Source organism: Perna viridis, chromosome 1, assembly GCF_037379345.1.
Source record: "Perna viridis isolate PV_CMFRI_1.1 ecotype Kerala chromosome 1, ASM3737934v1, whole genome shotgun sequence".
NCBI lineage: Eukaryota > Metazoa > Mollusca > Bivalvia > Mytilida > Mytilidae > Perna > Perna viridis.
In genome coordinates, this window is record NC_142445.1 from 2,398,952 (window position 1) to 2,422,959 (window position 24,008).

General features: G+C 31.9%; 2 protein-coding genes across 6 annotated transcripts in view; one reads left to right on the forward strand and one right to left on the reverse strand.

Moving 5' to 3' along the window:
* The window catches only part of LOC148626835 (thioredoxin reductase 1, cytoplasmic-like), a 38,918-nt gene extending 17,959 nt beyond the window's left edge, over nucleotides 1-20,959 (forward strand). Inside the window, exons 5-19 of the mRNA XM_088546976.1 lie at nucleotides 2,717-2,844; nucleotides 6,826-6,898; nucleotides 8,067-8,135; nucleotides 10,776-10,826; nucleotides 12,106-12,143; nucleotides 12,922-13,026; nucleotides 13,929-14,044; nucleotides 14,586-14,814; nucleotides 15,182-15,271; nucleotides 16,147-16,220; nucleotides 16,773-16,929; nucleotides 17,450-17,557; nucleotides 18,053-18,148; nucleotides 18,641-18,775; nucleotides 19,555-20,959. Coding sequence (XP_088403102.1) covers nucleotides 2,717-2,844; nucleotides 6,826-6,898; nucleotides 8,067-8,135; nucleotides 10,776-10,826; nucleotides 12,106-12,143; nucleotides 12,922-13,026; nucleotides 13,929-14,044; nucleotides 14,586-14,814; nucleotides 15,182-15,271; nucleotides 16,147-16,220; nucleotides 16,773-16,929; nucleotides 17,450-17,557; nucleotides 18,053-18,148; nucleotides 18,641-18,775; nucleotides 19,555-19,617 — 1,532 coding nt within the window. The 3' untranslated portion in view covers nucleotides 19,618-20,959. The remainder of the gene's footprint in view (nucleotides 1-2,716; nucleotides 2,845-6,825; nucleotides 6,899-8,066; nucleotides 8,136-10,775; nucleotides 10,827-12,105; nucleotides 12,144-12,921; nucleotides 13,027-13,928; nucleotides 14,045-14,585; nucleotides 14,815-15,181; nucleotides 15,272-16,146; nucleotides 16,221-16,772; nucleotides 16,930-17,449; nucleotides 17,558-18,052; nucleotides 18,149-18,640; nucleotides 18,776-19,554) is intronic.
* Nucleotides 20,751-24,008, reverse strand: part of LOC148626837 (uncharacterized) — a 28,415-nt gene continuing 25,157 nt past the window's right edge. For 4 of the 5 annotated variants that reach the window (XM_088547103.1, XM_088547182.1, XM_088547321.1 and 1 more), the window contains one exon: nucleotides 20,751-23,869. In XM_088547103.1, coding sequence (XP_088403229.1) covers nucleotides 23,561-23,869 — 309 coding nt within the window. In that variant the 3' untranslated portion in view covers nucleotides 20,751-23,560. The remainder of the gene's footprint in view (nucleotides 23,870-24,008) is intronic. The other variant, XM_088547329.1, reaches the window with a different exon arrangement.

A 24,008-nucleotide genomic window follows, 5' to 3' on the forward strand; every position in this document is an offset into this window, starting at 1 on the left:
TACACCCGCTCAGGGATATGCAATGCGATACTGGTACCAAAACATCTGCCTGCAGCTAATAAAAACATTCTTAAAAGACACGCTCATGCCTTTTTACTGTCACAAGTAGTGGACAACACTCCACCATCAATGATGCGCGCACATGACGTGACACATAAGTCACTCCATGCCCCATTCTTAGAGGAAATGTGACTATGGCACATGGCGCACGGTATTCCCAATCACTATAATTGAATGAGGCCAAAAAGAATAATATGCCTGTTTCCTGCTACCCTACCTACCCTAGTTTTTGTTCTAACCCTAGACATTTTATGACCATTTTGTCGAAAACACTTTTATAGTCTAGAATGTTTCTCCATCAACTCAATGTAAAATCTTGAAAAATTAAATAATTCCCCTACCTACAAGTATCTACCCTATGTATTTTTCTTCCTGGTAGCAAGAAACAAGACTATTAAATTTTTTATGGCCCGCAATGTTCAGTTGGGGGCATATTGTTTTACCCCTGTCTGTCTGTCCCATTCAGGATGTATAGTTCTCTAATTTTGCTTCAATTTTCACACCGCTTGATTGTTGTGGAAAAAAATGTTCTCACCACTAGTGACTTTTTTGTTCTCAGAGTTCGATTGGCTTAGAAATTGATTGTCTTGGACTCCTTCTTGAATCGCCTTGATTGCCATTGTAGTTATATTTCAGTTAAATGAGATAATTTTGGTGTTTTCTTACCTTAAATAAGAATTATGAAGGGACTTGGGAAGATTTGAAGTGAAAAAAACCTTTGAAATCATCTGGTTTCTTTTGTTTGGAATGTTTGAGTTTGTGTGACGTCAACATGTTTCTTATGAATCAGAATCATAACGTTTCACACGCTTTTCATTTTTGGGTATTTTTGATGTTTTTAGAGCATTAGAGAAACAGAATCTACACTCAAATCTTGTTGATTATGAATTTCTCACATCTTGTGAAATAAATTTTATAGTTTGAATAGCTCGCCAAGCCTCGTGATCAAAACTATAAAATTTATTTCATTCGATGTGAGAAATTCCATAATCAACTCGTTATGGTTGTAGATTCTATAGTTATTCCGCTTAACTCCTCCTACAGTATTTAGGGTACAAAGTTGATACATTGCAGAATGATTATATTTGTAGTGAAGATGTGCATATTATCAGGGTTTTAATTTCTATCAATATTTGACATTTATAGGGTACATATCACCTTCTACAGTATTTAAGATAAAGTTAATAATTTTGAATAATCATGAAGATTATAAACAATTAGTGGAAGATCCTAAACACTACAGTGGATCAACATTAGATTTAGTGTTTGTTCCTGTAGACCAATGCTATCAAATCAGGACATTTTCAACTTCTTTCTCTGATCATAAAATTGTTGCCATTCTAAAGAATTAAATCATAAATTGACTTTTATATATGTCCAAAAAAAATACATGCAGGGGCATCAAATGTGTTACTTAGACAGTCTTCTCATAAATGAATTTTGACAACCAAATATTATGCGGTAGTTGTGTTTAAATGGAGAGTGGTGCATCCTTTTGTATAGTTTTTGGCCTAAATTCCATTGTTCTGTAGTGATTTGGTCCCTACTTTTATGATGATAAAGTTAATACATACATGTATTTATTATGTTACAATTTGTGGAAGGTTCACAATTGAAACTGAAAATTGTTTGATGTTAAGTGTTGCTTACCCTATATGATTATTTGAAAAAAAAAAAATGAATTGTTGACCTATATACATTTACATCCAAGGTGTATGTGTAGGACATAGCAAACAAACAATTATTAAAGGAGGGCCTTATTTGCCTGTATCAGTTGATATGAATTGATCACTTTATTATATTAGTTTAAATATTGTCAAATAATCAAAGCTGATCAGTGAATTGTACCAATACATTTAAGTTATATATCTACATTGTAAAAGTCTCCTACAGAAAAGTAACTTACCCTCTTTTAAACATCAATGTTGAAAAATGCTATCATATCATTTTATGTTTAGGGCAAAAAATATTTCCAACATATTAAAAACAACATCTTAATATGGTCACCTTGACAACCAATTTATGGTAATGAACCTACTACCGTTCAGTCTTCTTGTTTAATTTGCCTCTCATTAATGGTAGATTGAACCTGATTTTATTGGAAAAAAACTTAATTGATTAAGTATGTAAACTTTAAGATTACCTAAAAGTTGGTTTATTGTAATCAGAAGCTCGGATAGTTTTCTCAGGGTTAATATCAGCATGATTTTATGGAGCATTTAATTTCATCATTATTTTTTTACTGTAATGAGCTCTAATGAAAGATGTAAAAGGCAAAACATTCAATGAAAGCCTTGAAATGTTTGATGTCTATTAGAAGGATGTTGAACTGTAATAATTTTCACATTGGAGAAAATTTGTGCTTTCCAGAATTTAGTCTTTAAACTGTGAATAATGCTTGCAAATTAAATTCATTCTGAACCTTTTATGGGAATTTGTACATCTCAAGAAGAAGAAAACATTATGGCATACATCAAAAAAGGCTATGTTCCTAGGTCTGTGTCAAGTCTGTCTACCAAGTCTGCTAAACTGGATACTAAACAAAGAAACAATCTTGACATTAGGAAGTCTGTCAATAGTCAATCAGCACGACAAAATATTAGACAAAAGTATACATGTAAGTGTAAATCCTCCAATGGACATTGTTACTCTTCAGGTGGATGTGATGACACACTGAAGGCTCAGTCAGAGAACAGATTGATGGGGATGATTAATGGAGGCAGTAACTATGACTATGATCTGATTGTAATTGGTGGTGGGTCGGGTGGACTGGCAGCTTCTAAAGTAAGTAATCTAATGTTTGGATACACTCTGATTGTAACACTAAATCTTGTACTTATGTACTTTGAAAAAAGGAAGACTCGCAATTCTAATGTACTTATTAAAAAAATGAATTGGTCAAGTTATTTCTGTAATACATGTACATGTAAGTAGAAATGATGCTTTTAAATCTTGACAAATTTAAGGTACAAGATGTTTTACTCATTATATTCTTGATAAAACCTCGTATTTAAAGTTACTTGTGGGAAAACACTAGTTTAACATCTTAAAAGGAAAGGATTTTTTGTAGTTTATTGATTATTTCATTCAATCTGTTTCCTATTTAACTTCCTATTTTTGAGTTTCCTCTCTATGATGTTTTAAACAAATCTCAGACTTTGTTTTATTTTTCTTTCTGTAAATTTACTGAAGTGATTTTCAATATTTTTGTCTCAATCTCTGTCTAGTTTTCGATCATTATGTAACAATTCACAGTACAGAGAAAATTTTCAATACCATTATTTCATGTTTATTACGTCATTATCAAGGTACAACTTCTTTGTATCCTCTTATAATGTGAAGTTTTTAGGAGAGTTGGGTTCACTCATGGTAGTCAATCTTGTTCCCTGCATGGAGTTAGTATGATTCACCAGACCAATTGTCTGTCTGTCTGTTTGTCCAAATGTCTTGTAAATTCAAATCCACCTTACTTATTAAACTCTTGAGGTATAGTGTTTTATTTGCCAGCAACCTTGACAATTATGATAGAGAAGTAAAATTTTGTATATCTCGTTCTGCTGAAAGAAACAAATTGTCATTATTAATGTGGTTAGTATAATAATGTACCTTTATTTTATGTGTAATAATTTAATAGTCAAAAACAAGTTAAAATAAGCTGTTATGACTTTTTTCACTGACTCTAAGTTGGAATATTTCATTATTTTATTCTATTTAAACAATTTTATTTTATTCTGTATGTTATAATCACTGTAGAAATGTAAATAGTTTATGTTTAAATAGATATGTAAATGAAGACTAGACATGCTACATGATCATTGTAATAAAATAAATTTGTTCTCAGGTAAATTGTTATAATACTATGATGATTCATATGGATTTATGATGTTTTTACATACAATTTGTCAAGTCAGTTTAATAATCAGTCATTCAGTGAAATTGTTGCTTTATCATGTATTTAATTGTATACTGGTGATAAAATAATGAAAAAATGCTGTTTTAAATGAAAATATAGATTTGATCTTTGTCGGTGAAGTCACCTTGCATTTCCTTTGTATTCTGATGGTTTTATAAAAAAAGAGGGAGAAAATGCATGAGTAGAATAAATAGCTCGTGAAATTATGAGACTTTTATTACCATGGAAACATGTGAACTTTAGTGTTATCTAATTGCATGATTGTTAAATAGTTACAAAATCATGTCAGATAATTATTAAGTGTTTGGTTGTCAAGATATTTTTATCAGCTGTGTTTAAACAGGTGACCATTTTCTTCTTCCATCTTAAACAGTTTTGTGAGCACATATCCTGTAATAGTGCTCCTATTTATATTTAAAAGGATTTGAACAGATGAAGACCTCATGAATTCTGCAGTCCTTTTCAAAATAAATTGTAAGTGTAAAATGTGTCATAAGTTCTGACATCATAATAAATCAAAGTATTGTGATGTCATAACTAAAGACTAATTTTACACTTATGATTTTTAGTGAAATCCACCATTGACTTTCAAAAGAATACCATGCCTGTGTGGCTAAATAAGGAACAAAACAATAGACTCCAACCAATCGCTTCAATTATTACTGTTCATGACCACACAACTACACTGACAGTTGACCATGTGATAAACATTTTCTGGTTATGTTTTAGTACCAGTTCCAATTTTTTCAAAAATATATTTGGTTCATATCACATTCTTTCTATTTCATGCACATATATAGAAAAATATGGATATTTGATTTCACAGTAAAGATATACTGTAAATGTATTAATTTTCGTGATGTGCTAATTTTTGGTATTTTCATGGTGGAAAGAAAAGCACCAAAAATAATACTCCTGAAATTGATTTTTAACACTATATAATGTTGATAGTTTTGATACTTTAACCTGCAAATATTGATACTCCCAAATATGTTCACTTAAGAGAAACCACGAAAATTAGCAACTGGGAATACCGGTCTTTACATGTATACAATACCCAGTTATGTTTTAAGTATTGTTAGCTCACCATGCCAAAGGCCATGTGAGCTATTGCCATCACTTGGCATCCGTTGTTGTCTGTTAACAATTAAAAAAAAAATCTTCTCCTCTGAAACTACGGAGAGGAATTATATGAAACTTTGCACAGATGTTCCTTAGGGTATCTTGCACGAAAGTTATGTTCAGATTTTTGATCCATTGAAAAACATGGCCACCGTTACTAAAAATAGAACATAGGGATCAGACTAGTTTTTCGCATATATCTCCAAAACCATTAGGTTAAGCCAAATTCTTACATGGGTAAAAGTGTTCAGCATGATGAGATCTATCTGTGGGCAAATTTTCATTTAATCTGTCCAGCCATTTAGGAGTTACTGCCCTTTTTCTTTCAAAAATCTTCTCCTCTGACCCTACTTGACCAATTGAAATCAAACTTAGTATGAATGTTTCTTGGGGTACCTTGCACAAAAATGATGTTTAGATTTTTGATCCATGAAAAAACATGGCTGCCATTTCTAAAAATAGAACATAGGGGTTAGACTGTAGATTTTCGATTATATATCTCCAAAACCGTTAGGTTTAGCCAAATTCTGATTTAGGGTAAAAATGTTCAGCATGATGAGATCTATCAGTGGTCAAATGTTCATTTTTATCTGTTAAACCATGTATTGATCCTTATGATAAGTCATACCAAAGTCTTCTTGGGTCAAAATTATTAGTAAACTTCTTGTTAAATTTATTGCCATTGAAAGACAAAATTTAACCAGGTGAGCGATTCAGGCTCCTGGGAGGCTCTTGGTGGGTTTTTGATCCTTCAGGATCAAAATACTTTATGTCACCGGTCCATCACTGGAACTTCCTTGCTATTTCTGATGTAAAATGTGTTCCATTTAACACACTTATCAGTCAAATTCTTCATCCTATCATTAATATTTTACTATAATAAACAGGAGGTGAAGAGCAGTGATTTTAACCAAGTAAAATTGGTGGGAAAATTCAAATTGATAACATTGTCTTGTTTTTGAAAATATTCTGTTCATCAAAGAAATTATTTTCTTATTCTGAAATTCATTTTATTAGAGTATAATTACAGTTAAGGATATATACTCTGTAATTATAGTTTTTGAATGTAAAATAACTTTTGGACAGGTTTAAAAATTTTGGAAAAAGGTGAAATGGAACAAAATTTGTAAGTGTGTGTGAGGTTGAATCAGTAGTTCAGTTTATAAATATTAGGGGAAAAAACAGTTCTTAATAATATGTAAAATGCAAATGTAGGGTCATAGTTTTATTTTATATCATGTAATCTTTGTAATTTGTTTATGCCACAATTTCACTAGAGTCAAAAACTTCCAGTGCTAACAACACTTTGATCTATTGAGGCACACACTAACTTCAAAGATTTTCCATTAACTACCAAATGCAAAAAATGTAGGTTCATGGAAATATTACTTTACACCATTCTTTAATTTTTGAAGTCAGATAGAAGACAATAATGGGAGAGATAAATTAGAAATGTACCTGAAAAGTCCATTCAAACATGTATCATCGACATATACATTGTATAGTAAACATCCAATGATGAGATATTCAAGGTATCTCATTGAGTTGACTACATAGACAGGAATACAATGTCTATATATAGTAGAACTCTGTTGAAATATAACATAAAATGGTAGATGTGATTGTCATGTAGATATAATCTCTGTGTGAAAGTCATCTGCAATGTAGTTAAATTTTGAACTGTAAAATGAAGTATAGTTTTACAGAATGATCTGTTACATTTGTTGTAGGAAGCAGCTAGTCTTGGTATGAAAGTTGCTGTCTTTGACTTTGTACAACCATCACCTATAGGAACAACATGGGGTAAGATTCTGTTAGAGTAGGTATGGGCAGGGAACAAGATGGCTTCGTTAATGGTTCTGTGTAACTATGTGGTTAGGTATGGGCAGGGAACAAGATGGCTTCGTTACTGGTTCTGTGTAACTCTGTGGGTAGGTATGGGCAGGGAACAAGATGGCTCCTTTACTGGTTCTGTGTAACTCTGTGGGTAGGTATGGGCAGTGAACTAGATGGCTCCTTTACTAGTTCTGTGTAACTCTGTGGATAAGTATAAACAGGGAACAATCTGGCTCCTTCTCAGTAAAACTTCTCTGATCCAAAGATCCTAGAAATGGGGTTTTATATGTAAATTTCGGAAAAAATTACCATTATTTTTTTTTGATTCATGCATATGACTGATTGACTGACATAGAGATGGGGTAAACATGACAAATGAACTGTGTTAAGTCTTAAATTTTGACCTTCTTCCACTGGTCCAAATCACAAATCATTTGTCAGAATTGATTGATAATTAAAAATGTAATTTTGAAATATCTTCTACCAATTACTGGTGAAACTTAAGCTAATAAGTTTCCAAAACAAATATAAAAAATTGAGGATAGTACCCACTATCAAAGTTGGGACTACATACATAAACAAGGACAAACCCAGAGCAATTAAGTGTGGTTCTGTACCATTAGATAGGTATGAACAGGGAACAAGCTTGCTTCTTAACTGGAAGACTTAAAATGCCAATTTTATGCAAATCGTGTTTTATTGTAGTATTATTTTTAAGTGCTGCTTCAATGATATGATGACTCATCATGATGTGCATCTAAATCTAGTCTACTGCATTTAATATAACATCTTACAAAAATTAATGTTTTATTATTCAGATGTAGATTATATACAGGTACTTATATTGGTTGGTTGGTTTTAAGGGTATATTTTAAACTCTGGAATGTAATATAGCTGGCAAATATGATAGAGATGTCAAACTCAATATAAATATCTGGTGGTGCAAAAAATTTTCTGCCTTTAAGGTGACCAAATATCCGGCAGGAAAATTAAAAAAAAATGCTTGTTGGTCACATTATCAAAAAACTCCATACAATGTCAGTATAACACAATCACTGTCTATAATTCATTGTAAGTTATAAAACTATGGAAGCCTTTTCTTACATTTCACATAAAGCCTTTGTATGTATTTTAGGTTTAGGAGGAACTTGTGTCAATGTTGGCTGTATACCAAAGAAACTTATGCATCAAGCTGCTTTACTAGGTAAATATCAAGTATATGTTATTTTTACTAATCAAGAAGATGGCAGGAACAATTCTAACTGCCACTATATCATCATGCAAACAAGTACTTTGTTTTTATATGCTTTCCTTCTATATATAGACATGATGAATTATAGTATACAGTGAAACCTCCAAACTGGATCCTCAGAAAACTGGTCTTCCCTTCAAACCAGTCAGTTTTCAAATGTCCCGATTGATATACCTTAAAATCTCTGTGTTTTGTCTTCAATAGACCAGCCACCTCCTAAAACCGTACATCGACCAGTTTTTCACAGTTTTAGTTACATATTTCAAATAAAAACAACCTCTCAATTCTGGCTGACTGGTTATTGTTCACCTGTAATAAATGTGTCAACAAAACTGTAAATAATTACGTAATTAATAATTCATTAATTGACCAGTTTGCATTTCATCAGTGGACAGATGATAATTGAAGGGGACAGTAGTTTAAACAAAAATTTAATTCAGACATTACATTTTGTCACTGGTTGGCTGTACACACAACGGCAACCAGGGTCATTTAATAGTACAATCTTTACAATCTTTTAAATGTCAGTTAATGTGACCTGTACCCAAGTCAAAACAACATAGTGGTGAAATTATCAGACTTTGTTAATAGGTAATTTACGAAAACAATGCAAATAATTACCATCCATAGCCCTTTGATCTTTAATACACATTCTTTCAAAACCGTGAACATTATTTTGTCTGCAGTACTGTTTGTTAAATCAAATCGTTTACAAATGATGCTAGCTTTGAAAGTAATAGAAGGTCAAAGTTTTGAATTGGCATTAAACATGTGTCGACCAACAAACTGACAAGGTGTAGGGTTATAGAACACATTAATCGAAACCGTTCTTAGAATGCATTGCTGTTTTTCACAAAACTGGCCACCCCTATAAACCAGCCATTTTTTCTTGTCCTAGTGGTGCCGGTTTGGAGAAGTTTCACTGTACTGGTGTCCATCTGTCACATCTTACACAATTACTCAATGCTGCCACCAAGTTTTTTATAACTTAGTGAATTATTTCTTTCTACTGATGTGAGCTCCTTTATGATTTTAGTTTTTGAGTTATGGGACTTTATTTGTACAAAAATGGGATGATTTCCTATTTTCTGACACCTTTGGTGAATGGTTTATTTTCTTTGATGTAAGCTCCCTTTTAAAGCTGCATAAGCTGCCAAATTTGTTCAGTTTTGATTCTACTGAATTTCGCTGATAAAATGAAATAAGGTTGTAGTAATGTAGCAATAAATGTCAAAAATACCTACAGAATATTGCGAAAACAAAACAATGCTTTTTTAAACAAACAAGATCGATGGCTCAGATCTAATTATTTTGCCATTACCTCCGAAGATTGCAGACAGGACATTAACCTGGGTTAAAAATACTTATCCTTGGTAAAAAAAAAAAAAAAAACAATAACAGATACACAGGTAAGCACATGTCTAGTTTACAGGACATTAACCTGGGTTGAAAATACTTTAACCTCAGTAAAAAAAAAAAAAGAACAATAACACATACACTGGTAAGCACATGTCTTGTTTACATGTCATTTCATCTATTTTTTGATAAGTTTTCAAATAAAAAATGACAGTTACTGACCATGTTTGTGCCACATTATATCGATCACAATACACAAATTTTAAAAGGATCCTTGCATTATATTTGAACTTTCTCTTTTACGGCTTGAGTGTGACAGTCTTCCTTGCCATTGATTAATCACTTTCACTTTGCAATCAGATTTATTTTTTAAAAAAGTGACCCTTACAGCACATGCATGGATTAAGGTCACCAGAAGTCACATGCATACAGATTTATCTAGGTCAATTTTTTGTCTTGCAAAATAATAAAATATAGACACCTATTTCATGTCTTTAACACATTTTATTTGTGGATTTGGAATGAAATTATACATCACAGTAGATTATACATTACACATCACAAATAATTCAAAGTTAAGGCATATTTCAACTGAAAGAAAAATTTACAAAAATGACAGGTAATGCAGCTTTAATTTTTGTAAATTTTGATTTTAAGATTTAGAGTTATGGGAGTTGGTTCATAAAAAGGAGGGAATTCACACTTTTCAGTCAGAAATGATTACACCCATTGTCACGAAACTGAGGAAAAATCTTCACTACTACTGATATTAGCTCCCATTTACAGTCTTTGAATTTTACTGTATGTTTACTTCTGATTCCGGGAATTTCCACATTTTTGGTTGGCTCTGTAAAACAATGTCTATTGTTTTAAGTTTAAATTTTGTGTCCATATTTGCCCCTTCTTTTGAGAGTTCAACCTCTGCAGACGTATCAAGCTATGCTTCATGAAGCTTTTTTTTATGAGTGGTTTATTTTAATGGTACAGATTTTAGATAATTCTTGTACAAATAATTTTTAATGACAAGAATGGTTGTAGTCAAAAAGAGGTTTTTTGTTGTTACAAGACAGTTGTAACCCTTTCATGTATTAGTATTGTATCAGTCATGAAAATAAGTGAAAATTTTACAACCTACTTCAAAGTTTGTATCTATGTCAAGTTTTTGACTGCATCTTATATACATGTGTATTGATTTAGTTTAGGATTTGACTATTAACCTGTTTTAATCTTCTTAAGGTCATGGTTTAGAAGATGCCAGATGTTTTGGCTGGGAAATTCCAAAGGATGGTATGTAGAATTGTTATAAATATTCACCAATGCATTACTGCATCACAGTCATGAGTCTTTTCTGTTGTGCTCTGGAACTTCATAAAAATTCTGTCTGAAACCTGCTTAATTTATAACTTGGTTTTTTATAGATGAAAATGATATTATTTCTTTTATAATTTATATATGATAGACGAATGAAGTACAAACCCAAACATTCATCTTGTATTGTAACACTAGAATCATGTGTTAGATTTCAGGAAGTAGAATTTTTACATATCTACATATTATGTCCAGTCTTGCACAAAACCTTCGTCAGCTATTAGTCGGAACTATAGATATCAATACAAATTAACTTTCCGTTTCCTTTAAAACAAATTTTCTTGACAATTTTCCGATTTCCTGATATTTTTTTTTTTTTCAGTTCGGTTCTGTCTTTTTTTTTTTTATATAACTCCATAACTATTGTACCAATCATCACTTTCGGTTTGTAAAGATAAAAAGAAAATTATATCTCAAAACGTGGTTGTGAAGTTAAAAGTGATCCTCTTGCCAAGAAAAAGCCAACCCAGTGGACACATAAGTTTAGGAAAGAATGTACAACTACTGTATGGATGATTTATGTCCATAGAACAATTTTTTGTGACAAAAAACGAACCTTATCATATTTTTTTATCTCAAACTACTATGTTATTTTTATGCACTTTACTGTTTTCATCAGAAAGGAGTAGGCAAGTCTGCAAAATTGTTTTGAAACCTTGTTGGGTGTAATATAACCACATGGAGATGTACATACTGTCAGAAATTTATGTAGAAATGATGCCTGATGAAGTTAGCATAAGTGTTTTTCAGCAAAACTTGGTCTCATGCATTGTCCTCAATCGTGACAAGCCTCCTCAACGACTTGCAGGATTGTTATGAAACTAAATGGGGTGTTAGATTACCATATTGGAATATGCATACTGTCAGGAATTTATGTTATGATGATGCATTGTCCTCAAATCCTCCTTAAATAGTACTGATCGTTGGTTGGAGTTTTAGAAATGGCAGCAAAACTTTTTTTTTTAAACTGCTTAGTTAATCCCCCTGAAAATTTGTGTCCAATATGAATCGTGTGTCCACATTGGTTCCAAATTTACAGGGTTCAGCAGGCTGTTGTGTTGAAGGGGAAGGGTATTAGTCCCATTAGGGGCAATGTCTTGTTTATACTGGTATTTTGCTTTGCTTAGTGGATGTTTTGACTATAACAAAGTAACTCCTATTACAACATAATTTAATTTTACATCTTCTTTACTTTCAGTTAAACACAACTGGGAAACAATGAAGAATGCAATTCAGGTAACTTGTTATAGTATTAAATTCTTGTTTTATGTTGAAACTAAAACTTGGAATTCATATTGAAGCATTATTTTTGTAAGTATGATGCTGGATTTGAAGAAAATGAAGAAATAATCCAAAATATTTTAATTAGTTTACCAGTTTATTTTAAGTACCAACGAGTATATGCATGTCATTAGGATTCAATTCTACTTCTATGTCATTTTAAGTCATGAGTCTTAAAACCATCTGATGTAAATCAAAATGACTTCTGGTTGATAACTGCCTTAAAAATACTTCCACTGCAAAAGAGATCTGGCGGATGAATATTAAAATGTATCAGATTGATGTATTTCATATAAATGCATTGCCCGTTTTTGCAGTATACGATTGAAATTATATTTTACATGATTGATTGTCAAAAAGAAATTCAAGTACAAATATAGAAGTTTGAACTATATTTTATTAATGCCTTTGATATCTGTATGGATTCCACATGATTGGCTACTTTTATAACTAATAATAGGTTGTCAAGATTACACATTGAAAAAACTAAAATGAAACAAAAAAAAAAAAAAAAAACGAACAGAATTTAAATTGAAATTTTGAATCATCACTATTGTATAGATATGAAGTTCTAGTAGTGGTGAAAACGTTGATCCTGTTGTAAATAATTAATCTTTTTGGAAATTAAGAAAGAACAAATTACCATCTGTGGATTATAAAGTTTTTTTATATCCCTATAAATATCTCATGACTTAGGAGGTTCAATGCCATTGGCAGTTTGATTTATTTGTAGGACCATATAGGATCTCTAAACTGGGGCTACAGAGTCCAACTTCGAGAAAAGAAAGTTGACTACCATAATGCCTATGCTGAATTTGTAGATAAAAACACTGTGAAGGTTAGTATATCAACACTGTTATTACAAATAATATAGTTAGATATATAAGTAAGTTAAAATCATTAGTTGTCTAAATAAAAGTCAACAATCACTTATGGGGTGATGGATCATTAAAAATGATGCAAAACATAACAATATATTAAATAAATGTCTAAATATCTTTGACATCACCAGAAGATGGTAAAATTTACATTGAATATTTAGGATAACTGATATCCTTCCTCAGTATAAAGTTTTATGAGTTTTATGCTGAAGAAGGATATCAGTTATCCGAAATATTCAATGTAAATTTTACCATCTTTTGGTGATGTTAAACATATTTAGACGTTTATATATATTTTTTTGCTCCAGATACACAGGGTCAGTCTGGTGTTTGGATAAGTAATTTTATAGAAAGTCTCATACACTGACTGTAACTAGAGTCCATATTAATTGATGAATCCAAATTAAAAAATTAGCATGATATTCAAACAACAAGAAGGTTTTGAAATTTTGGGGTTACAACTTTAACCAAAAAGGAATTAGGGGTCAAAATAAATAACTGTCTTAACCTTTGTAATGCTGATTTTGTCTAGTTGAAAATGTTTTATTTTATTCTTTGATATGCTAAATCTGATGATATAATTAGATTTTTTTTTTATTTTTGGCCCTTTTTCCAAGTTCGTCCAAATCAGTGTCTGAAGGGTCCAAATTAAAACTTAACAGTAGTTTCCATACTTGTCTTATTTGTTATGGGCTTGAACTCTGGTTGTACGAAGTTGTGCTCCACAGAACATTTTATTTACTTTTTGAAATTTTTTTTTATTACAACTAGTCATACTTACTTAAAACAGTATAAAAACATTAGGTTCAGTTTGTCCACCATCCATTTTGACACAGCAGCTTTGATTTATACTATGTAGGCAACAAATAAAAAAGGAAAAGTAATAGAGAAAACAGCCAAGCATTTTGTACTAGCAATGGGTGAGAGACCTAGATATCCAGATATCCCTGGCGCTAAACAGTTTGGTATTACCAGGTTTGTATTAATATACATGTAATCACAATGTTTTTATCATATAGTTCAGTAAACTTGTTATAAAAATCAGTTGTGTATGTGTTTAATTGTCAGTTTGTGAGCTATTAGCCATATAGACCAGTATAGTGGAAGTTCATGAGAAACTTTTTGGGATGGGATATAAAATTAGTAGTTGATTGAAAAAGGTTAAAGAGTAAATTCTGATGCTGACATTTTATGTTTGATAAATTTTTTTTTTTAATTTCTATTTCACTTTCCATTTCTGGTAATATGATGCCATGGAATTCTGAATGTTTTTTACTGTTATTTATGAGTATTAGATATGAAGTAATAGTAAGTACCATAATGGTTGGAGCTTCATATACGATATTCCATTAAGGAACTTCTTTCCTTGCCTTATTGCCCTGGTAAAACACTAATGGATGGAATCTAGGTTATATTTACATGTTTTGTTCCAGTGATGACCTATTTACCTTGCCTTATTGCCCAGGTAAAACACTAATGGATGGAATGTAGGTGATATTTACATGTTTTATTCCAGTGATGACCTATTTTCCTTGCCTTATTGCCCTGGTAAAACACTGATGGTTGGAGCTTCCTATGTATCATTAGAGTGTGGAGGATTTCTGAAAGCTATAGGTCTGGATGTAACAGTTATGGTTAGATCAATTCTACTCAGGGGCTTTGATCAACAGATGGCTGAGAAAATAGGAATTTATATGGAGAATCATGATCGTATTAACTTTATACGACCATGTGTTCCTACTAAGGTAAGAATTTTTTTATCATGTATTCTAACTCCTAATGTTTTTGGCTTGTCTGTCAGTCTGTGCCTATTGATGCAGTCTTCATTTTTGTTGTTTTCCTGGAAATGAAATGTTTGTACCTTCAAAGCTTGTATATGGTTTGTTTTTATTTTAAGTCACTTTGTGAAACTGGGTCTAATATGAGGGCATGTAGAATATGTGGCCTGTTCACTAATTAGATATAGCTCTTTTGGCTATCGAATGTAATCATTTTTGTATTATTCTCTCTTTCCTAAATTTATAACAATATCTTAAAAGTTATAACTTATAAAATAACTTATGCAAATTATTAGGATGACAGTTGCTTACGTTTTTGTCACCCCTATTACAGATTGAAAAATTGAAAGATGGAACTCCAGGGCTATATAAAGTGTATGGAAAATACAACGATGGAACGGAGTATGTAGATGAATTTAATACTGTGAGTATTTATTGTATTGAATTATTTCAAGCAATATAAAACAAATGTTTCTTTAAAGTAGGACTTTAAAACTAAGTGACCTTATGATTATTTTTTTGAACAGAAAAAAAATTAACAATACATACTGTATCAACAACTGGCCGTCACATATGGTGAAAGCAATCATTTTTACATACCGTGTTTGGTTGTGTACAATACACATTTGTGTATTGTACACACTGCAGTTTGAAGGTAAATTCATGTTAGAAAAAGATTTTCTAGAAATAATTGGGGTAGATTTTTGTAAGATAAAAGATCGCTTTTTAGCGCTTCAGCAGTCAATGTATTTGCCTTAATGCTGTATTTCTTACATATATTTAAAGGGAAGAACCTTTTCTCCCCTTATAACACAATATAAAGCAAGTATTTGTATTAATTTGTTAATTTTGTTTTGAAACATAACAAAATTGTCACCAGATGTATAAAATGGCTTTATATAAAATAAACAAAGTCAAAAATTCTGTTTTTGGCTGCTACTTAAATTTCACAATTTTTCAATTTTAAACATACTTTTAAGAAAAGAAGTTGTTGGAAGTAATCAAAATAAGTCTCAAAATACTCATTTCCAGCTACAAAAGCATTTGCCGAAGTGGGTTTGACGAAAAAGGACGTAATTTTATGGTTTTAAATTGTTTCAGTAACACTCTACTACCTGTTTCTTTGTTTACATTACGCAATCTCTTTCCACATACAAAAATCTGTCATTTTGTGGCCAATTCTTATGAGTTGATGTATAATACATTGTATGCATCCTCATTCTCTGAAAATAATTTCAATGTAAAAATGTTGGCATTATACACACTAAAATACGATAATTTATTTTGGTGTGTTTACAGGTGATATTTGCCATTGGAAGAGACCCCTGTACCAAGACAATTGGGTTGGAAAATGTTGGTGTACAAATGAACAAGTAAGATGACTATTAATTATAGCAGAATGAGACATGTGCTACTTTCACACTTTCGTGTAATTGCAGTGCATGCTAATCCTGAAGGTCATTGTTGGTTGAATTATAGCAGCTATATAAAAATGAGACATGTGCTACTTTCACACTTTCGTGTAATTGCAGTGCATGCTAATCCTGAAGGTCATTGTTGGTTGAATTATAGCAGCTATATAAAAATGAGACATGTGCTACTTTCACACTTTCATGTAATTACAGTGCATGTTAATCCTGAAGGTCATTGTTAGTTGAATTAAGGAACATGTTGGATGTGCCTGGGTCTAACTGTTCTTTAGTCCAACTTGTTATGTATTCCAATTTCTATTAAGACTTCATGTTTAAAGTGACATGTTTGAAGATGCAGAATGTTGTTAATGTGTTAATAGGATATTGAGATTTTCAGGAATCTATATACAGCATATATCTTCTACCATTTGCATTGGCTTTGTGTAATTGATGTAAAGCTTCTTAAAGCTAATTATTAAGAGAGATATTAATAAGTATTTGATTATTTTACAGAAATGGTTTTGTAATAGCCAATGATGCTGAACAGACCAATGTATCCAATATATATGCTATTGGAGATATCTTAGAGGGCAAACCAGAGCTAACACCTGTTGCTATACAGGCTGGTAGGCTACTGGCCAGAAGATTGTATACAAACTCATCTTTGTTGGTAGGTAAATCAACCTGTCCATTTATGTACATTTAAATTCAAGTCTTATTCTTTTTTTAATCTGCATTTTAAAACATGGTAAAGGATTAACACTGAAAATATGTATATTTAAAAGTTAGCAGTATGTTTTATTGATGGTTTTGATTTACTGTTCTGTAACACTGTAATGCTGGTAGCATTATGTTCTGTAACACTGTAATGCTGATAGTGTTTGTTCTGTAACACTGTAATGCTGATAGGGTTACTTCTGTAACACTGTAATGCTGATAGCATTTGTTCTATAGCACTGTAATGCTGATAGCATTATGTTGTATAATGCTGTAATGCTGATAGCATTTGTTCTGTAACACGGTAATGCTGATAGCATTATATTCTGTAACACTGTAATGCTGATAGCATTATGTTGTGTAACACTGTTTATACACTGTGTGTCGATGGTAACATAAGGAAGTACTTGACTACTCCAAGAATGGCAAACAAGGATAATTTGTCATGAATTTGTTTTTGTTTGTTTTTCCAGACAGACTATATCAATGTATGTACTACTGTATTTACTCCATTGGAGTATGGCTGTTGTGGCTACTCAGAAGAAGATGCTATTGAGAAATTTGGGGAGGACAAAATTGAGGTAGGCTATAGTGTGTTAAAGGATTTGGACAAAGCAAATAAATTATTATATAATATAAGGATATGAGTAAGTGTTATTTTCCATTTTAGATTAATTTTCATTTTTATAGTTGGCTTTGTTCCACTGAAATTATTTATATGGTATTTTATTAATGTTATTGGGATGAATTGTAAAAAAAATGATAAAAGCTCTTGCTGGAGTGGTAGATTTAACTTCTGATCACTCTCTCCAATTAAGTTTTCTGTTATGATTAGTGTCTGCAATATGCACATATCAACAAGAGAATTACCAATTCAAGTCAGAAACGGCTTTTTTAAATAAATGATTTTTTATGATAAAAACCAGAAGAAACTTTTGTCTGCCTATTTCATTTCTTCAGATTCAGATTTTGCCATTACATTTCATTTCTTACTGTAATATACTAACAATTTTGTCAGTTTCTGCCTTATTTGCTGATGAAATCATCTTTTTATCAGAAACCTTTTTATATTTTAGGTATACCACACCAACTTTTGGCCTCTAGAATGGACAGTTGCCAAACGAGAAAATGATGCTTGTTATGCAAAATTAATATGTCTCATTCCAGAAAAGGTACCAAAAAATAGATATTTAAATTAAAACTTCTTGTCAATTTTTATCTGTTCCTGTTAATTGGAGAAGTGGAAAAAATGAATGATGTTACTTATGTCTACATTCAGGGAAATGATTGACAAATGAGTTTTCAAATTGTATAGATACCGCCAACACAATATATTCTGACTTAAAATATATTTTATGTGTGGGGTATTTCTTCTTTAAAGTCATTTAGATTCCATACCTGATAACTTGCTTATGTTAATGTGAACATTTTTATAGATAAGCTGCTTTTATCCAACATCAAATCTGATTTTCTTCCACTTTAAAGCAGATTTTACCATTATAATTTTTGTTTTACTGTATACTTACCTCTGATTTTACCGATTTCCGCTTTGTTTGTTCACCTCGTAAAATCAGGTCTGCAACATGTAAACACTTATTATGACTAGTCATTTAATTTCATCTTCCTTCTGAAGATGAATAACATAATCATATATCATTTTACAGGAAAAGGTGATAGGTTTACATGTATTGGGTCCAAATGCTGGAGAAATCACACAAGGTTTTGGTACAGCTATGAAGTTAGGAGCAACCAAAACAGATTTTGACAATACAATTGGTATCCATCCAACTTGTGCAGAGGTAAGGAGTGCTGGTAGTAGGAATTAACTATACAGTTTTAGTTTATAATCAGACAGTAGGTGATTCTTGTATGTCAAAAACTCACTGAATTCACTTTTATTTCTAATTCAGGTACAATCGGCAACCACATAACCAGTTGGTTGTTGCACTTTTGAGATAAAATTGATATAAATTGTTCATGATATTGGCCTTTTTAAGAGTTGGTTGATTTATATGGGAGATCATTAAAAATGATCTAAATACAGGAAGTACCTTCATTGTGTAAAAATAAAGCATATGAGACCAAAAAATATATAGTTTGGTGGGAGGGTTTTTCTACACAATGAATCACCTCTCCTATAGATAGTGTCTGAATTTTGTATGTGCAGGTACTTGATATAGATTAAAAAAATATATACACAGAAAAAAATATTTCTTTGATGATAGAACAGTTACATTTTATAGGGAGAATATTATTTATTGGTTTTTAAAACTCAGCTGTATTCAATAATAGGACATCTCAATTGTAGTATTCTTAAAACGGTCAGTGAACAAAAGTTGATATTTCTTTGAAAAAAAAAAAACTTTGGCATTACACAGTGATGAAATGCTCCATCGCAAGACTTCAATCACTGTTAGTTTTCCCAAGGTTTCAGAGGAAAGAAAAATAACCCAAGCCTTTTTCAATGCCACTTTACACTATAAATGAGAGTTACTTTAACATTCACCATGTATTCTTGTATTATAAGCAATTTGATTCTCTGCCCTTATTGATTGAATATTTCTGTGTTACTTTTCAGACATTTACAACGATGGATGTAACAAAGAGAAGTGGCTCCAGTATAGATACTGCTGGTTGCTGAGGTTAGATCCTGCTGTTGTAAATAATCTCAACTCCAAAGTTACTGCTAAACTGTAAACAACTGTATAACACTGTTTAAATCTGTATAAACTTGTGACTTTTTATTCAATATGTGTTAATCAGTATGATCAGGATGTAAGCTACAATGTAATACAAGGACCAGGATTTCATTACTTTCACACTAGTGGAATTAGTAATTGTAAGAACTAAACTACAACATAAAGCTTTGACAGATGATTATGTATTTACCTTATGTCTTTCACATGTGTCCTATTGATTAATGTATAATGATGTATTACATCAAACATGATCTTTTAAGTTTACATTGAAATTCAAAAGCAATTTTCTCCCAACAGTGTTTTTGTAGTAACTAAATTGGGGATTTGAGTGCAGCAGCAGGAGTTCCAAATTCAGAAGGTCAGCCATACAACAGTGCATATGTGTAATGCTAGTATGATGGTTGTGTCTGTAAACCTCGGCCTGAGGCTAGACATAACTTGATTTGTTTTGTGGTCGACCTAATTATTGATGTTTCTTTTTCCTGTTTAATCGTTTTATGTTATGCTTTTTATAATCTTCAACACAACTTTGTTCAGTTTCTGACAGCTTTAAATATACAATGATCTCTGTAATGGCTATAGGGATCATATAGTACGGACCTTTTACTGAATACAAGCCTACTTTTATTTGCTACTGTCATAAAATGATCATATGGTTAAACAGCAACAAGAAATGTCTTATTACCAATCAAGTGCTAATTTGTTAAATGTTTTTTGTTGAATTTAATTTTTTTGTGTATATTTATCTTGTACATGAATTATGACAATGTAACACCAGTAAATGACATGTTACACACACACATACAGAGGACTAGTTAAAACCACTATTTCTATGTATCATACAGATCAAGGTCAGTTCTAAACTCTGTCAGAACAGCCAGCTCAAGGACAGTTCTAAAAGTGTCAGAACAGTTCTGTAGCTAGCTCTTCTGACAGTTCTAGCACAGCTGGCTCTACTGCTAGAACTGTCAGAAGAGCCGACCCTAAAACTATTTTAAATCTGTCATAGAACTGTTCTTCTGACAGTTCTAGGATAGTGTTGTGAGAGGTTAGAACTGATCTGATCTGTATCATGTGTCATCTTTTTTTAATATTTGGTTTATATAAGTTTTAATGAGTTTGTAAGTTTTGACACAATCCATAGAAAAACAAAGTGTGTGTTTATTTTAATTCACTTTAATTATATATTGATTATGTTCCAAACTTCTACAACATTCAGTATGTTCTAGTATGTATGTTTCCTTTGATCTGATAATGAAATAAATTTAGAGAGAACAAATGAAACTGCATAAATGTTTGTTGTATCTGATGCATTGACAATTTACAACCCTGTAAATATTGCAATGGAATTTCTTAAATCAAGCTAAAATGTGGGCAGTTGTCCATTTTTCAGCTCACCTTGCCCAAAGTGCCTAACTTATATGAACTTCTTGAGCTGGTTATTTGTACCTTGCGACATGTCGTGGAGGACAAATAACCAACATGGAAATGCCAGGTGTCCGTCCTTATTTCCAGGTTTTCCACACTTTTATTTGTAATGCTCCTACCAAATAAGTTTGTTTTTGGTTGAAGCCCTTATTATAAAGAGTTACAGATTAAGTTCCACTTTGGTTATGGTTGAATGAATTTTACAGCCCTTGGACTTACAAAATTTCAGTGAATTTTAAGTTTTCCACACTGTTTTACCAATTGATTTTTATCGTTTGTATGCAGTCTTACTATGACAATTTACAATTTAGTTCAACTTCAGTTATGGTTGAATGATTTTTACGGAAGTTACGGCCCTTGGACTTAGAAAATTTCAGTCAATTAAATTCAAGACTCTTTTCTTCTGGTACTACTGGACCAATTACAACCAAACTTAGTATGAATGTCCCTTCGGGTATTCAGTGTAAAACTGACATGAGGATTTTTTATCTTTTGTCAAACATATCTGCCATTACTGAAAGTAGCATATAAGGTTCAGACACATATATCTCCAAAACCTTAATGTAAGCCAAATTCTGACTTCAGTACAAGTGTTAAGCATGATTAGATCTATCTGTGGTCAAATTTTGGTGAAAATCTGTTGAGCCATGTAGGAGTAATTGCCCTTTTTTGACATTTTTCGGCTATTTTTTTTTATAGTATTACCTTCCAAAATCTCCTCAGACATTACTAGACCAAATAGAACAAACTTGATATGAATGTTCCTTGGGGTATTGTGCATAGAACTGGTGTTGGGATTTTTTTTAATCTGTTGATAAATACGGCTGCCATGACTAAAAATTGAACACAGGGGTCACACAGCAGTTTTTTTGCATTTATCTCCTGAACTCTTAGGTTCTGACAAAGGTAAAGGTGTTCACTATGATTAGGTCTATCTGTGGGAAAATTTCGATGAAAATTTGTTTAACCTAGTTGGAATAAAAGCGTTTTGTTCGACTTTTTGTTGCTATTTTTAAAATCATTTCATGTACTTCGAAAATTTCTCCTTTGAAACTACTGGATAGAGTTAGTGAAAGTTGATATGATTATTCCTTCCGTGTGATCATGAGCATTAGGCATTTCTATCCAAGAAAAAACATGGCTTCTTTTACAAAATGTGGCTAATCCGGCCAGGTGAGCGATTCAGGTTTTTTAGATACATATTAACTAATTTGACTATTAACCATTGGTTTGTTACTTATACACGTGAAGTGGTATGATGTACAATGTATATTTAGTGCATGTTCAGATTTTATGAACTTCTTGAGCTGGCTAATTATGTTAACTGTTTTCAAATATCAATATATGTAATAGTTTTTCTAATAAACAAGAGGCTTATAGGAGCCTGAATCGCTCACCTTGTTAAATTCTTGCCTTCAAATGCATTAACTTTAACAAGGAGTTGTCCGACAATTTTGACTTAAAGAAGACTTATAATAAGGATCATTTCAGCAATTTAAAGTTTCTTTCTATCTATGTCTCTCTATTTTTGATGTACTGAAAACTGCGAACATAATTTTTCGCCTTTCAAGGGCAATTACTCTACAGACTGTAGTAGGCCTTATCATAAGGATCATTTCAGCAGTGAATGTTTGTTTTTATCTATGATAATTTTCAAGATATTGGCTGAAAACTAAAAATTCTTTTAAGGACAATAACTCAAACAAGGAGTCGTCCGACAACTTTGATCCAATGCTAACCCAAATAATCCAGTCGTTAAATCACGTTCCGCGAGAGTAGAAGAGAAACGGATACGGAGAGGGAATAGATTATTCTGGTTAATCCAATGCAGACTTTTGTATGCCTTAAAATAAGGATCATTTCGGCAATTATAAGAATTTAACTTAACCTAACGGTTCTAGAGATGTATGAGAAAAACCTCCGTCTGACCTTTATGTTTTGTTTTTAGTAACAGGACCATGTTTTCCGACGGATCAAAACTCCCTACCTCAGTTAACGTTTTATGCAAAATACCCTAAGGAACATTCAGTTCAAATATAGTTACAATTGGTCAAATAATGAAAGAAAAGATTTTTGAAAGAATTCACGGATTAAAACGAAAATTGCACTAAAGATAGATCTCATCAATGATGATCATGCTGAACACTTTCACCCTTTTTCAGAATTTGGCTTAACCTAACGGTTTTTGAGACATTTGAGATAGTGACGGCTGCCATGTTTTTCTACGGGTCTAAAATCCCCACATCAACCCCAAGGAACATTCACACCAAGTTAGGTTCTAATTGGTCAAGAAGTGTCCGAGGAGAAGAGCTTGAAAAAGTGTTAACGACGACGGACGCCGAGTGATGGCAATAGCTCACATGGCCTCCGGCCAGGTGAGCTAAAAAGTAGGAATAGAAATTTTGTGTAGTGAGGAGCTTACAGTAGGATAAGTTCCATTGTGGTTTTATACGGTATTTAATATAGCATTCTAAACATAAACCAAAGAAGTAAAACAGATGAGATACACAAGTTATTGTCTGTTATATATTGCCCACTGTTAATATTACACATTCCATTTGGTACCACTTGGCAGTGTATATGTGTTGTGTGATTTATTGCTATCCCTCCATATTTATTCCTGCACATGTCAATGATCTCGGGATTCTTCCCAGCGGAGTGGTCACAATCCTTTGTGAAGTGTCTTTCATCACAGCGGATGTCCACAGCTACGCCATTGTAGTGTTTGGAGTTACATGAATGACAGGCTCCAGCTATTTCAGTAATCTACAAATAATTAAATTCTATTTGTATTAAGCCTTCCGATTGGTTGGGCTTCTTTGGGAAACATACATGAAGATTAATTTTTATGAACTAATTTAGTATTAACTTTGGTTGGTCCACAGTTCGGGATACAAATTAGAAA